Here is a 15560-nt window from a genome sequence, read left to right as displayed (position 1 = left end):
TGTGTGTGGTTTTTTTTTTTGACAGAGTGACATGTGCTGTAGATACTGATACAGGCAGTTTGGGCATCTGGAAGCTTCCCTGATGGTTTCATCTTCTATTAGGTAAAGGCTTTCCCAGGCTGGGTGGTCTGGGATTAAATATTAAGCAGGGCTAAGTAAGCAAGTGAATAATCCTGAGATGATGAAATTCAGGATTCACAACAGAGTATATGCCACATACTTCATTTATAATTGTTCTTGGTCATGCAGGTTGCTTGCAAAAATCTGTTCTAGTCTTTCTCCTAGTGACTTGAGGATAAAATGATGCAGTTTGTATAATACTTATGCTGAAGTCACAGTTTTGAGGAATGTGAACATGAGGATGGCCTGACTAATGGAGCAGAGCATCCAACTTGAACGTTGCTCTCACCAGCTCCTGGGGAGAAAACGTGTTTAGGGTGTTGTCAGTGAAAGGGGGTTTCGTGGTCTGAAAGGAACATGATGGTTAGTTTTGGCTTTTAAAAGCTTGAAAGAAATAAACCCACTGTAGAAACAAAGGGCTTTTTAGTTGTTTGGGGGTTAATTTTTTTTTTTTATTTCACATGTTCTTGAGTTGTGCCCAGCTCTGCAGTTGGATTGTGGTCTTCTGACCACGGGCAGTCTGGAAAGCGCATAAAGTGAAAAATACAAAGAAGTGTAAGTTGCTGGTTTTGCTGTAAATGGAAATTACTGTGGGAATGCTGCAGGAGCTGGTGTTCCCTCCCAACCATTCCCTTCATTATCTCTGTAAACTTAAGGTAGTTTGTCTTAGGCTATTTTTTGCCCTTCCTATGCTTAATACATTAAGACTTCTCTAATCTCTGAAGCAAAGTGCTTCTAGATTTGACTGCTAATGAGACTGCTTTTAAAAATCAGGAGTACAGTAGCAACAAGTCCAAGGAGTTCTAAAGGGAAACCTGGTGCATCCTGAGTCACAGAAACTCCAGGAGTAGAAAGACATTGTTGGGCTTGGTTGTTGCTGAGCTGATGGAAGGGAATCAAGAGTTACAATCAGCTCTTTTCATCTCTGTGTCTGAACTCCATCAGAGCTCAGTGTAGAAACACAGGCAGTGTGGAGAGCTTTGGGAGAAGTTCAGTGGAAATTGTGTACCAAGAACCTGACGAGCTCCTGCCACGCTGTTCACATCAACCTCCAAGGTTGATTTTTTTTAAATTGCAGCAGATTACTACAAAACCCCAAGACTTCAGGTAGTGTGGGGGTCCAGTGTTGCCTGTAAGAGGTGAATTGCCTTTTCCCTAAAGAACAGCTGTTAAAAAATGGTGACTTTTCTCAGTGTAGAGGAAGAGGCATCTTAAGGGATGAGAAGAATGGCAGTAGGGGTTACATAGCAGGGGAGGTCAGCTTGCAGGTTCCTTCCAAACTTTCTTGTACGTACAAATTTTGTTCAGCACTTCAATTCATAGTGAAATAGTGTAAAAAAATGAGCAGGTCCTCGTAGCCAGTTGCTGTTTAGAAACCTGATGTCCAGAGTGCATTAGAGACTTCTCTTATTTGACAGTGAAAGGTTTAGTTGTGTAATAAAAATTGTTTACAAGCTGATTTCAAGTCTTTGGATTTGGAGGATGTTTGCTGCTGGCAGTGAAATTTATAATTGTCCTTTATATCCATCTTAAGAGTTTGTAAGTTAGGTTCTGTCCGTGAATCTTGCCGTGATCCAAGGTGTAGATCCATCTTGGATTTCTGTGGATTTATTGCCTTTTACTGGATTCTTATGCACTGTTCAAATTATCCTTCCAGAATATAATCCTCAGTTAACTGTACCTGAAAGCGCTGCCCTGTGCAAGGGATGCTTTTTGAGGTGTTTTGGCTGTTTTTTAAGCATTCTTGGTTCACTTGGGCCTCCTGTAAGTAAAAGTTCATTTTTTGTTTTTTCAGCTGCAATTGAAATAGTAATTGAACTGAGCTAGTAAGATGAAGTAAGTAGAACAACAAACCACCACCAGTCCTCTGAAATTTCTCCATGCAGAAGAAGCTGCTCTGAATTCCTTGGATTCAGATTTAAGGCAAAGTTAATCTGAAAACTTGGGCGTCCTGGTGTGGTTTCAAGAGCATCACAGGCATGTGCTTGTAATATTTAAATTGGAAAACACTTGTAGAGCTGAAGTGTTCAAATGAGCTGATTGAAAGCACAGAAATTATTATTATTATTTTAGGGATCTGTTTCCTTTTTTTTAACCCTAGCAGTCTTCATCAGAATCCTGGAATAAGGCCTTTGGATTCTGCAGGGCCACCATGTCTGGCTTGACCACTTCACTGCCATTATTTTCATGTCCTTGGGTTCCCACAGATGTGACTGAACATGCAACTGATGGGGCCCTGTCCTTGTGAGTGTGTGACATCCCAAGGAGCAGTTCAGTCTCAGATTCTGCTGCATTGTTTATATTCTGATTTTTTATTTAATATTTTTTTTCTGATAGCTTCAGCTGTGTTTTGCCTGTACCACTTTGTTGCTTCCTTTCATAAGAGGAAATTGGAGAGAAATATCGTAGGATGGTTCTCAAAAATCCCTGGACTCTCAGGGCTGATCCCAGGGCTGTTGGTAAGGGAATCCCACAACCAGGTTTCACCAGTAGGAAACCTGGACCGCAGGAAGCATTAGCCAAAACTGCTTAACATCCCTTCCTTATTGTTCCTGGATCAGGTTCCTCCAAAACCAGTTTGGATAGACCTAATACTTTTATTTTCTTAAATATTGCTATATTTTTGTGTGCTTTATTTAATTGAAGTAATCATTGAATATCTGGGTTGGAAAAGAAAGCCTCCAGCAGAAAGTGACCACTGCAGAAGGTGGAGTTCAGTATTGGCGGCACCACGTGAATTTGTTTACTTCCTTAGATATTTCTTCAGGAAATGTTCTTATAAACATAATTCCCATGTGCAGGCTGGAGCCAAACACCTCACATTTTAAGCCAGTAATTCAGTTCTGTAAAGGGAATGGTTTCTCTGGAAGAGATTTAGCTGAGAGAATTTCCTCATCTGTCAAGGTTGAAGGCAAATGGGATTATGTGTGGTTGGTTTTTTTCCCTCTATCTGTGTTTTAAAACCAAAACTGTTGGTGCTTATTTAGGATATAGCTGGCTTGAAATTTGATTTAGGAATTAAAAAATCAATGCTGCAGATCCAAGATAAGTAAGAAGCCTTTGTTTCGGAGGTTAAGGGAACAAGCCCTTTTAACTCGGTGTTAAATAAAAATTGCCTGAATTTGCTGTTAGCATCTTCAGGCCATCTGAGCAGAATCCGTGGCTGCCTGGGTAGGCATTGTGTGGTTTTTTCCTGCTATGCTGTGCTTCTGGTGGCTTGCTGGAGTGGCTCTGTAGGTGACTCAACTGAAATGACCTCCTGAAGATGTGCTGTGTCTGTAGAGCTTCTGCAGCTGTATGGGGCTTCTTCTGTCGTGTCCGGGACTTTAGAAGCTGTAGAGTAAAAGAACTGTTGGTGAGGAAGGAGAAAAATGCTGGCAAATGGTTTGGGTAAGGTCATTTAGCTACCATGTGTACTTGGGGAAGAAGTTAATTCATTCCAGGGAATGCCAGTGTGTCTTGGTGTTAGTGTGGGAATTCTGGTGACCTCCATCCATCCATTGTGCAGTGTCCACAGGAATTCTGGAGAAAAATAATCCATTGTTGGCCGATGAAGGGCAGCATTTCCTCTCTGTTCCCACTGAGCAGTGCTTTGTGTTAGGCGGTACTGGGAGAGGTTATCTCAGCATTCCAGATGTTTCTCAGCCAGGTTATCCCCCATACGCCGTCCTCAGCTCGTGACTGTGCAAAGAGCTAAAGCCTCATGGAAATATTACTTACCTGTTGTGTCACCTCGTTTTCACATGAGGTAATAGTCCTACACCAGGCTAAAAGTCAGCCACAAAGCCAAGCATGTCTTTAATGCATCCTTGTTTGTGCATGCAGTGTTTTCTTTAAGGCTGGATGTTGTCATTAGGATGATTTTGTTGGCGTTACCCAGAGCAGTTTTTGACCAATTCAAATTACTGGTGTTTGATGTACAGGAGTCATTCCTCTTCTGTATTTTACCTGCATCCTCAAATTCCTGGAGCATAATGCTATATTCTAGGAAATGAGCTGAAGTAAACCTTGATTTTATGTTTTTCCCTGCCCCACCCCAATATCTTATGTGGTATTAATCATCAGGAGTGGATAATGTGTCCTAATAAGCAGCTGCTCAGAGCGAGAAAACAGAGCTAGACAGATGTTGGAACATGAAGAAATAGGATGAAATATTGCTATTTATAATATCAGTTTGGGGTTTCAGCCTCCGTTCAACTCAAGTTCAACTTGAAACAATCAAAAAGCGTTAAGATTTTTTATTTTTTAGGTTTAAACTGAAGACATCTTGCACACAGTAGTAAAAGTTGAAGCTTCTGCTAAGGGGCTGCCTCATATTTGGGCTCAAAAAGTGCTTGCCCTTGCACTGCTGTATAAGGAATGGTTCTGAGTCCATACATCTGTCCAGCTGTGCAGGAGCAGTTTTGGGGACTACAATCCTATCAGAAGGGGGGAAAAAAACCCCTCTTGGGCAGGGAATGATTCAGAGATAAGAGGAGGAAGATTGCTCTTATCCTCCCAGCTGTACCTGCCGGTTCTTCCCACACACAAGAAAAAAGCCAAACCCTTGAAGGAGAAGCTGGAGCTCCCTTGTGCATCTGTCTGGCAGGTGACTCACGTGTTTTCCTGTCCTGGAGCTTTCCCATTTCCAAACCTCAGGTATTCTTGTCCTGAAATGCTTTGCCAGTGGAATTTTCCTCTTGATACTGTTCTGCAGGTGAGAATTGTTCTCCTCCACAGAATGGGGAACAATGCTTTAATGAAGTTGAAATTTTCAAGTCATGATGTGACTTGGTTTTTTTTTTCCCCTCAAGTGCTCAGTGCTGTTCAGCCCCTGCATCAGCGTGGGTACTAATCCCACTGAAGCTGGGGGAGTTGGGCTTGGAGGAAAAAAAAAAAAGGGCATTTGGTGCTCCTCCCAGCCACTTGGGAAATGATGTCGTTGAGAGAAAAAAACCCTCAGTAAGAGAAAAAACACATTTCCAGTTGATGGGTTCCTGGATCCAGTTTGTCAGGCACAAGAGCTTGTGCTGACACAGCAAAGGGCAGGGAGGAGGATGAGCACTGCCTCTTTGGGTGGGATAATTCATACAAATCCCTGTCACAGAAAACATTTGCATTGTTTCTGGGGACTCCAGTTGGTAAGAACGGTACAGATGGGGGAGAATTTTTGTCTCCAAGGGCAAACTAGTCCCCTTGACACTTCCTCTGGATCTTCTGTTTGGAAGTGACTGGAAAAGATAAATCACACAGAATTCTTATTTTTAATTTTATTTATTTTTATTTATGTAGCTTAAAAACTTAGGGCTTCTTCAGATAAAATCAGCACTGACTTTTGTCTCTGGTATTTGTTCAAATTCTTGAAAGCAGTGTATGAAGGATAGGGAGCAAGAGAGGAATTAAGCAGGATTTTATTCAAGTGCTGCAGCCTTTTGGTTTATCACCATCACTTTTGTGTCATGTAGTGCAGTGCAGCAAAGGAGTCACTTTGGAGACTGACTAAAAAAGTGCCAATTATGATTGTAATCATAACACAAAGGAGAAAAAAAAGCACTTGGAATGCTGCAGTCTGCTCCCTGGATGAACATATGCCTTCTGTCCATCTCCATCACTAACAGAAGTGAGAGCTGCCATAACAGCATGCTGGTATTTTTGTGGAGAATCAGCTCCATCAAGGAAATCCTCAGGGATAAATCTAGTGGCCAACTTTCTGTGCTAAACTTTGGAAAAGGGCTTTTCTGGAGCTGGCAGGAGGGGGGAAATGTCTGCAGCTGTGTGTAAAATCACTCTAAATGCACGTGTGTCTTCAGCTTGAGGAAGTTTACTAGTGTCTTGAAGTTGAGGTGTGTTTTAGAAGGGTGCTGGCACAGCTGGGTTCTGCAGCAAGGCTCAGGCCAGAGAATGGCCCAGGGTGCTGGCTTACCTGAGCAGCTTACCTCTGCCAGGGTGGGGAATCTCTGGGGGAACAGCAGAGCCAAGGGCAGTGCTCCTTATCAAAGCTGATGGGGATGTTAATTCCTCCTGTGCTTCGGAGCAGTTGTGTCCCAGCGCTGTTTAGTTACATCACAGTGTGGCCAAAACCTAGAAAAATCTTCCAATAATAATAATAATAATTTATTGGTTTGGCAGAAGTGTGTGAAGTAGTGACACCCAGTAAGCACTTCCTTGAGCCAGTTAGACTTGAAGTAAGGTAACCAGTAGAACTCAATGAACTTTATTTGGGGAAAAAAAAATTACATTAAGAAGAATTGCCAAAATGTCTTCAAGAAAGGCAGATGTCTTTGATGGTGGCTTTCATTGTAATCCAGAATTGGCTGTTACAGAGTACACAGCCTTTCCAAAAACCATTGGAATACTTGTTAATGGAAATAACTCAAGCAATTGATTTCATAACAGAAGTATTGTCTACCCAGTCCACAAGATACTTAATTTTTTTTTAAAACTCTTTGTCAACTTCCGCAGCATTTATTGAACTTGGTCACAGTTCACGTAGAGCACATCTTGAATCGAGGGCAAGCGTTTGAGAGTTAAATGTTGTATCTTCTGGTAATCTGAGCTAAACCAAACCTGTGGTTTTATTTGTGGAAGCCCAGCAAGGAAGAGATGGGGAACAGGAGGGATTGAGCTCCCGTGTTCAGCTCGGAGTGATTCTGTCTGGCAGCCGGTCCTGCTACACTGGTAGTAAGTGCTGGGAGTTGTGCTGTGTGGTACCAGTTAGTGTCTCATTTTTTATTCAGTTCATGTGTTATTCCTTCTTCAGCCTTATCCAACAGCTTGTTCTGTGAAATTCCAGGCTTGATATTGCTGTCAATGAACGGAGTAGGTTTTCCAGCCACTTTGGTCTGTGAATTTGAAGATGCCAACTGATTATTGAGGGTTCCGTAAAAGTAACAAACATCAAGTACATTGTTATGGTTCCTGCTTCTGGAATAGGTTTCAAAACTGGTATTAACAAAGTCCAAATTCATTATGAACTGCCTGAATATAGAGCTGTTGAAACAGCCATCTGGTTCACAGCCAGGGAAAGAAAGGCAGGGACATCCTGATCCAGCGGGTCCTGGATTAGAATTTGATGTGAAAATACTCAATATAAAATGCACTCAAATAGAATTTATGTATAGAAGTAAATGCTGGATGAGGCCACTGAGAAAGGAGTAGGACACTTTGTCCTAAAAAGTGGCTTTTCTTGGTTTAAGGTTTCCTAATGCTTGGCAGGGAATGTGTCTAAGCTTGGAAACATCCGAAGAACTTGCACTCAATTTTTCACGTTCTAATGCGGAGACACCTTGGATTAGTAGCTGCCTTAGGCTTTCAGGGGTGTTAGTGTGAACCTGGTTGGACTGTACATGCTGCTTTTCTGTATTTCATATGTGGAATGAAAAAGGAATAGAAATTAATTCGTTCGAAGAAGGATCTTCTGTGTCCCAAGCTGTGTTTTCCGAACGTGTCCCTCATTTCACTTGTGTTTTTTCCCAAAACCAGGGTTCTTTAGTGTGTTCAAAGTGCTTGGAGCATTGTATTACCCAGTGAAAACTTTACTCTGTGGATAACTTAAAGCAAGATCTCTTATAGAAAGCATCCTCTAGACAGAAATGTCCACCAGTGATGATCTTACACTTGTGCCAAAGAACCCTTTCAAAACGCTTGTGTAATTTTGTCTCCCTTTTTCACCTTTGGTCAGGTACGTGTGGACTTGCATTGGGCCCTTCCTCCATAGCAAAATCATAGGAACTGTCTTCACTGGGCTGTTTTTTAGTGGTGGTGTAGTTCAATTCCTCTTCAGGGCGGTGCTGTGGATGAGTAAAGATACTTTCTTTCCTCCTTTTTCCATGCTTAGGCTTGCTTTCTGGAGTTGAAATCCAAAATAATAGGGCTGATGTAAGCAGTGACCAGGGCAGAAGGCTCCTGGCTGACGAGCAGGGTTTGTTTCTCTCGGTGTCAGGGTGCTGCTTGCTTGCTGGGCTATAAACTCTGCTCAGGTGTCAGATGCATTTAGGCAGAGATAAATAAAGACTTAATTCAGAAGTGGTTTTATGTCGTGCCTCTCGCTTCTGTCTCAAGATGGATGGTGTAACAGTAAGAGGCTGCTGATGAAGACGATTAGCTCACGACTCTTGACCAGAGTGTTGCAGTGACATTGCCTGTCTTCAGGTTCCTGGGAAAAGTGCTGTAAGCTGAGTGCTTTTTGGCTGAGCTTGTGTGATCTGTTGCTGGATCTTTATATTTCTCTTAACTTCCTGGCGTGATGGTGCCAACTCTTAATTCAGTTGTGGAATTAATCACCTTTTTTAATTGACCTTGAATGAGAAATCATCTGTGAAATGATTTCCCAATTTCCCAGCTATTACTGGGAGGAGGTCTCCATCTCTTGGAGAAGGCTTCTCTGGGCCTGGAGTCCTATTCCCAGGTCCCACCACATCCTGACAGTTCATGCAAGCGTAGTGCTTCTGTTCAGGGAGAATAGATCAGAGGAGGGTTTTGTCAAGGGAACTGGGGAAGCTTCTCCATCAGACAGGGTCCTAAGTACCCTAGTCTCCCAGCACTCAGTCTTGAAACTCTTTTAGTGTTATGTAATGTTTTTAAATGAACATTAAAAAGCTTGGGATATGTTAACTGTGGTGCTTTCAAAGGCAGTGAAGTCAGACACCTTTTCCAGATTCTAGTTTACTCAGTGCTGTGGAAAACCTAGATCTCAAGGATACCATAAGGAATAGAATTCCATCCTTTCCAGCTTTGTCTCTTTCCCAAAATGAGTAACACTAACTGCACAGAAAGCACTGAATGGGTCAGAAGGGTCTGGAATGCCTTGCTGCTGCCCTAGGCCAGGGGAAGAATAGGCTGGAGAGAAATGAAAGATCTGTCTTGGCAGAAAAAGTAGTTTTTTTGAGTGGGAAATCATCTTGGATGGTCAAAAAAAAGTTGTTACATGCTTGTTAGAGAAGAAAAATATGTGTCTTTGTTATCAAAGTTTCCTTGTCTGTGAAAGATAACGGAGCTGAATGGAGGGGGGAGTGATAATGAGCATGGGCAGCAAGGATCATCTTGTGACTGTAAAAATCATGTGAAAGCTCCCCTGCAGCTTTTGGCAGGAAAGTCTGAAAAATGCTCAGAGAGAGACATTGAATTATAAGGCTAAAGGAAGAAAAAATTCAGAATAAAAGTATGTTTTCAGTATTTATCAGGTTAAAGCCCATCATCCCTGCACATCCCCACCCCAGTATTGAAAATGAAAGGAAGAAAGTAGGTTTCTTTTATTTGAAATTCACTAAAGCACCTGCCTGAAGAATGTTGGAAATTTAGGCCTACAAGTGCAGAGCTGCAATTGCTGCAAGAAGTGAAGTAAAAGGAACCAATATACAATGTGAAAATAGAAAAAACAGATGGGGGTCATGACTTCAGGCAGTGCCTGAGGTTTGGGTTTGGACTGACTTGTTTTTATGTAACCACCAAGGATCTGGAAGTAGGAGTTGGATGAATCTCTCTGGAGGGAGAAGCTGAAACAGTAAGTGTAAAACTCATTTTGTTTGGTACTGACATAGAACTAAGAACTAAAAACTGCACCAAGTGGTGACTGATGCAAACTGCCACAAAGCAGAGATGATGCTTTTGGGGTATAACAAGATTTTGTATTCAGGAAAGAAAAGAGGATACAAGAAGTAGCAGAGAAGCATGTTTTTAGTGTGTTGGTGTGGTTATAGTGCTATGATGGAGAGCTCCAAGTTGTAGGCTGTAGCTCCTAATGAAGGCTGATAAATCCTAGTGCATTTATCTGGAACAGTGAATACCCTTGGGGGTATCTGTTTGGGGAAACATTCACTTCTGGCTTAGTTGTAAAGGGGGTTTAAAAATTGCTCTTTTTTTCTAAGAGCAGATATAAAGAGCTGGGTTCAGTCCAGCAAAACGAATGTAGGTGGGAGTAGCATCACTCTAAAAATGGGAGAATTGATCCCAACACAAGTTTGAAGCATCCTTTGGAAAATCTATGTGGATATTCATTGCACTGAGTATTTTTCTTGTATATCAACACCTGCTCCAGTATCTTGTCATGTTTTTTTGTTTCATGTCAGAAGAGCAAACTTGGTCTTTTGAAGGTTTTAATGATGGAATTTTTCCCCTTGGTGAATTAACTGAGTTTTCTGTTTTCAAGGGTGTTTCTAATCAATGTGAAATGCTCACTCTGTGTATCTTTTTTGGGTTTTTCACTGTGATAGGTACCTCAGTTTTCAAGGTGTTTGTGTGACAGTGGTGGGGGTTTTGCCTCTTGGCACTCTAGCAGATAATCAGAATTTGGGCTGGAAAACCACTCTGGGTTTTGGTCTTAACTGTCTCAGGAACTTTTGGATTTTGTCTGACTGTGTACCTACTTCTGGAAAGGGAAATACTTGGGAATGCCTGCTAAAGGATGTAACTGATAATTGGTTCTGTATTGAGGGCCTGTCTTCAACTTTCCTTTTTTTTCTTCTCAGAATGATTTGGTTTTTTTTAGTAATTAATGCACCTCATGACTTTGCTGAATAAGGTGTTACAGTAGCTGCACGGGATAGGGTTTAAACAGCCCAACCTTGACACTGTGCTCTGTGGCTCTGAAAACCCACAAAAAAAGTGTGTTTATATGCTTTGGGACAGTTGGTGACCAGTACTGCTCGATCAGCTGTAAATAGATAACAATGTGCTTTTGTGATATAAGAGTGGGAATTGTCTGATCAATTGTTGAGTGCTCACATTCCTGGGTGCCAGAATCTGTCTCGGATCAATGGTTGAAATGCTTGTGCTTCAGGGTGACGTGATGCCAGTTCAAAAATCCCTGGTGGCTTTGCCTGGAAGGTTGGGAGATCTTCCCAAAAACTGTCTGCGAGCTCCTGAGCGTGTACAGCTCTAGTCTGCATGAACAACCAGGCTGTTGTGGAGGTTTTTGTTCTCCCCTTGGTCATTTCCAGCAGGGCTGTGTGGGGATCACAGTAAACCACCCTTGATCTGTAGCCATCCCTAGCTCTGCTTTTCTCAGGACGCTTGCAGGATTCCCCTTGGCTTAACATGCTTCATGTGCCTTGAAACAGGACTTCTTCCCCTTTTTTAAGACTGTCTCCTCAAGCTGTCCTTCAGATGTTCTCACTGCCACCTTCTGTGTGGGTTTTGTGTGGTTTAGGCTCACAGAGTGTAAGGGACGTGCTGGGTGGACACGGCTCAGACAGCTGCGTGGTTTTAGGGTACCTCGAGGCTGATGTTTACTAGTGGATGGTAATAAATGAGGGCACGGAGTGGATCATGCCCTTCAGCATAACACTAAATAAAGATTGTTGGGTTTCAGCTAGGAGCTGAGATGTTTTGAGGAGATAACGTGTTTTATCTTTTCTAATCAACCGGTCTGAGTAATTCCTAGAGCTGGACATGAAAGTGAGGAACAAACAGGTTTGTGTTCACCTGTGCAGAACTGAAGATGCATTTCCTGACCTGTGTGTAAAACCTGAAATGACACAGTAGAAATACAAAAGAAATTAAACTCAAGAGTACTATTTTTTTGTTTTTTTCTGTTAGAAAGTTCTTTTTTTTAATCCCTTGATTTTTCAGGAACAGAATGGAAGCATGTGTTACTTCACTTTACATCACTGTGAGATCTTCAGTAAAACATAAAGAGCTGGGGATGGGCCTTTTAGAATTTGGTATTCCACACTGTAAATAATTTTGGAGTGTGAAGGAAAGTATGAAATTTCATTTTGCAAACAAGTGCTTCTTTCTAAGACAGCACCAAAGAGCTGCAGACGAAGGTGGGCCGGGGGAGAGGAGGAAGGATTGGGTATGGAGGTTCTGAGTGTGAAATTTGCAATGTTCTGTGTGCTGCCCTCAAACAAATGTTGAGGGTGACTTGCTTTCCTTGCCTTTCAGGAAGGTTTTCCACTGCCCTCAAGGCTCACACACAGAACCTGAGTCCTGGCCTCACTCACGGTGTGGGGGAAGCTCTGAATTTTCCTTTTTGGGTTAGGGTTTTGTGACTGAAGTGATGCTGTTGCAGCCAGGGCTCTGAAGGTGATTGTGTTCATTCCTCTCCTGAAAACCTGGTGCTTGTTTTGTGGAGCTGGAGGAGACAGTGCTGTTCAGTTTGTCCTGTGTGGAGCAGGCAGCCACTTTTGTTCTTGTGTAGTGCTGTCTTTGCATTTGAAAATGTTTTCAGTGGTGTCATGTGTGAACTATCCCTGGCTCAGTGCTAAATTATTTTAAGCTGCTTTGTTGGGGTTTTTTTTTTTTTTTTTTGTTTTGTTTGGGTTTTTTTTTAAATTTTATTTTGGTGTGGTATAAGGTATCCGTTAATTCTTTCTGAGGATCAGAAGACTGAATAACTTTTGAGACATGAGTGTTATGTGGGAGGTGATGGCTGTTTCTTTCCTTTTATATACATATATATACACACACACATGAAGAAATCCTTGGGACTGTCAGGGACAGCTTTGTACTTGGGCTAATGTTTGTGCTTTACTGCTGGATTTCATGTACATGGGCTGCTGGGGCTGTTAGAAATGCCACCCTAAAAGCATGATTCCAGAGGAACCGTGGAATATTGTTCTGTGGCTCTTCCTTGAATTAATTCTTGTAAAACAGTGGAAAATCTGGGGTGTTCCCTAAAGTGGAAAAATAGTATGGATAGCCTGGGCAACTGTTGAGTTTGTATAAAATGAGGGGCTTTGTAATAGATGAGTAGGATGTAATTCCCATTTTTGGTGGTTAAATAACATTTTTAAATGGAAGAACGTAGCTATGCCTAAAATTCATAATGATCAACTAGAATTTCTCTCTGTCGTCTTACTAGCCAGTCTTACCAGCTTTTTAAATCCATGTAAGAATATTCTTGCTGCTGAGTGTTTTTAACAGTTAGTATCTTTAGGGAAAAGATAGCATTGATTAAAAGAAGTGATTACTACCAGCGTTTCTTCAAGTAAAAACGTGAATTTAATTCCTTTGGCCATTAGACTCCTTCGTGCTCTGCTAAAATGACATCGTGAGAGAGGCGATTTTTGTGGGGTTGACGAGATTTATTATGCTGCATGTTTTGAACTGGGAAATGAGTTATTTTGAGAGCTGCAGATGTGATTGCTCAGTGATTTTTGACCTGCTGCGTAGAGAATTGCTATCACTGACACCTGGGGTTATGGAATATGTAAGATAGCGGGTTTTGGCCCATTTGATGTTTGGGGTAAGAGGGTTTTGGCCCAGCTGCCTTCTGGAGACCTCGCTCCATGCGGTCAGTGCCTTTTCCTCTCGGTGTCATTGCTGTTTCTGGAATTCCCACACAATTCCCATTGCTGTTTCTGGAAAGCCACCGGGGAGCTGTGTGGAGGAGGAAGGGCTGAGGGCACCTGACGGAGCAGCGCTAGAAAGAGCTTCGGCAGCTTTTGCCGTAGCGGGAAGACAGGTCACGGCACAGAAACAAATGTGGCCTGATCTAAGGGCCGGGGTTTCTGCGAGTTCACGGCGGGGAAGGAGGTGAAATGATGCTGGTGGCACGCCAGAAGGAGCTGGTTCCTCTCGGGCTGTTCTCCTTGAATTCCTGCGTTTCCCCAGCGCTGAGGTGGCGGCGGAGGGGCGCCCGCCGGGCGTTGGGGAGCGGCGCGCGGCTCTCCCCCCCCCCCCCCCCGGCACGCGGTGGTAGGCGCCGGGCGCGCACGGGGTGGAACGGTCCATTTCCTGTTCCCGTGCCGGCGGCGGGGGGGGCCCGGCCGTGAGGGAGGGGGCGGCGGGGCATGGCGGCGGCGCGGTGAGGCGGGGCGCGGGCGGCCGCGATGGAGGCGTACGTGCTGGAGGACATCCTGGAGGTACGGCCGGGGCACGAACAAAGGGGGCCGGGGGATGGCGGGGGGGCCTCGGGGCCGGCCCCCGACCCCGGCCGTTGAGGCTGCGGCGCTCGGTGGGGCCCGGGCGAGCGGGGCCGGGCGCCGGCGCTTCCCCCCCCGCCGGGAGGGGTGCGGGACACGCACCCTGCGGGTGACATTGCGGTCACATTAGCGGGGATTTCAGCCACTGCCTGCCATAACTCTCTCTCTTTAAATCTTTGTTGCCAGTGTTTCCGTTTCATAGAATCGTGGAGTCGCAGAATGGCTTGTCTTGCAAGGGACCCTGAAGATCATCTTATTCCAGCCCTGTCCTATGGGCAGGGAAGCCTTCCACTAGCCCAAGTTGCTCCAAGCCCTGTCCATCCTGGCCTTGGACCTTTGCAGGGATCCAGGGGCAGCCTCAGCTTCTCTGGGCAATCTGTGCCAGGGCCTCACACCCTCACAGGGAGGCATTTCTAAATCTAAATCTACTCTCAGTCCATTTGAACTCATCCCCCCTTGTTCTATCACTACACGCTCTCCTAAATAGCATCTCCTCATATTTCCTGCAAGTTCCCTTCAGGTGCTGGGAGGCTGTGCTTGGGTCACCCTGAAGCCTTTTTTCTCCCAAGCTGAACAATGCCAATTCTCTCAGCCTTTATTCATAGTGAAGGAACTCCATCCCTCTGATGCCCTTGGTGGCCTCCTCTGGACTCTCTCCAGTAGCTCCGTGTCCTTCCTGTGCTGGGGACCCCAAAGTTGGAGGCAGGACTCAAGGTGGAGGTCACAGCAGAGCAGAGAGGCATGTTTGTTGCACTATGCTATTTCTCTTACTGCATTTCCAGTTTTCTAAATGTGGCTTGTTCTTGCTTCCTCTACAGAAGTAGATCTCTCTGCAGCAGTAATTTATTATGAAATAAATGACATTATCCCTTCCTGTGAGGGTAAGCTGGAAGTAACCTTTCAGCCAAAGGGAGAGGCCAGCCAAGAAATCATAGAGTGAAACAGGTCTCTATTACAGGTTACATTCACCATAATAGTTCAAGGAAATGTTCCCTGGCACAGGTTGCCCAGAGAAGCTGTGGCTGCCCATCCCTGAAAGTGTCCAAGGCCAGGTTGGACGGGGCCTGGAGCAACCTGGGGTAGTGGAAGGTGTCCCTGCCTGTGGCAGAGGGGTGGAACAAGATGAGCTTCCAAGCTATTTTATGAAATACCTTTTTCTTGTTCCTGTGGTTTTGCAAGCAAAAACATGATTTCATTGTCAGATGACTTGTCAAAATATTTGCATGCATTCTTTATTGTAACAAGAAGCTGCAACCTTATTAGCTGTAGTCAGAATTCTGACAAAGGAGTGCTTCCACCAATACCTGTCCTGTAGGTTTTTTCCCATAGTAGCCATACTTAGGTTGCTGTAAATTTTTGATCAGTAGGAATACTTGGTCTTAACTTCTGTGTGGACTTTGGAACTGTTTAACATAATTACATCCAGAATATTAACTCAGCTGTTCACTTTGTGCTGAACAAACTGGCACAGGCGTATGAGCAAGACATTTTCACCAATGTCTGAGTGTGTGGCTTGGGTTTGTGTGGGGAAGTAGGAAGAGCACTAGTGAGCTGGGCTTTGTGCCATCAAATAAATATTTCAGTACTTCACTTGCC

General features: G+C 43.8%; 1 protein-coding gene across 16 annotated transcripts in view; it reads left to right on the top strand.

The window, feature by feature from the left end:
• Nucleotides 1–15560, top strand: part of ANKRD17 (ankyrin repeat domain 17) — a 69038-nt gene that overhangs the window by 2107 nt on the left and 51371 nt on the right. For 2 of the 16 annotated variants that reach the window (XM_086890871.1, XM_086890870.1), the window contains exon 1: nt 13736–13904. The exons of 9 other annotated variants lie outside the window; for them this stretch is intronic. In XM_086890871.1, coding sequence (XP_086746997.1) covers nt 13872–13904 — 33 coding nt within the window. In that variant the 5' untranslated portion in view covers nt 13736–13871. Of the gene's footprint in view, nt 1–13735; nt 13905–15560 lie in introns of those variants that run through there. 5 more of the 16 variants (XM_086890863.1, XM_086890861.1, XM_086890864.1 and 2 more) reach the window with 3 other exon arrangements.

This window comes from Cyanistes caeruleus, chromosome 5, assembly GCF_971803275.1.
Source record: "Cyanistes caeruleus chromosome 5, bCyaCae1.hap1.1, whole genome shotgun sequence".
NCBI lineage: Eukaryota > Metazoa > Chordata > Aves > Passeriformes > Paridae > Cyanistes > Cyanistes caeruleus.
This window is presented reverse-complemented; position numbering and strand designations above follow the sequence as displayed.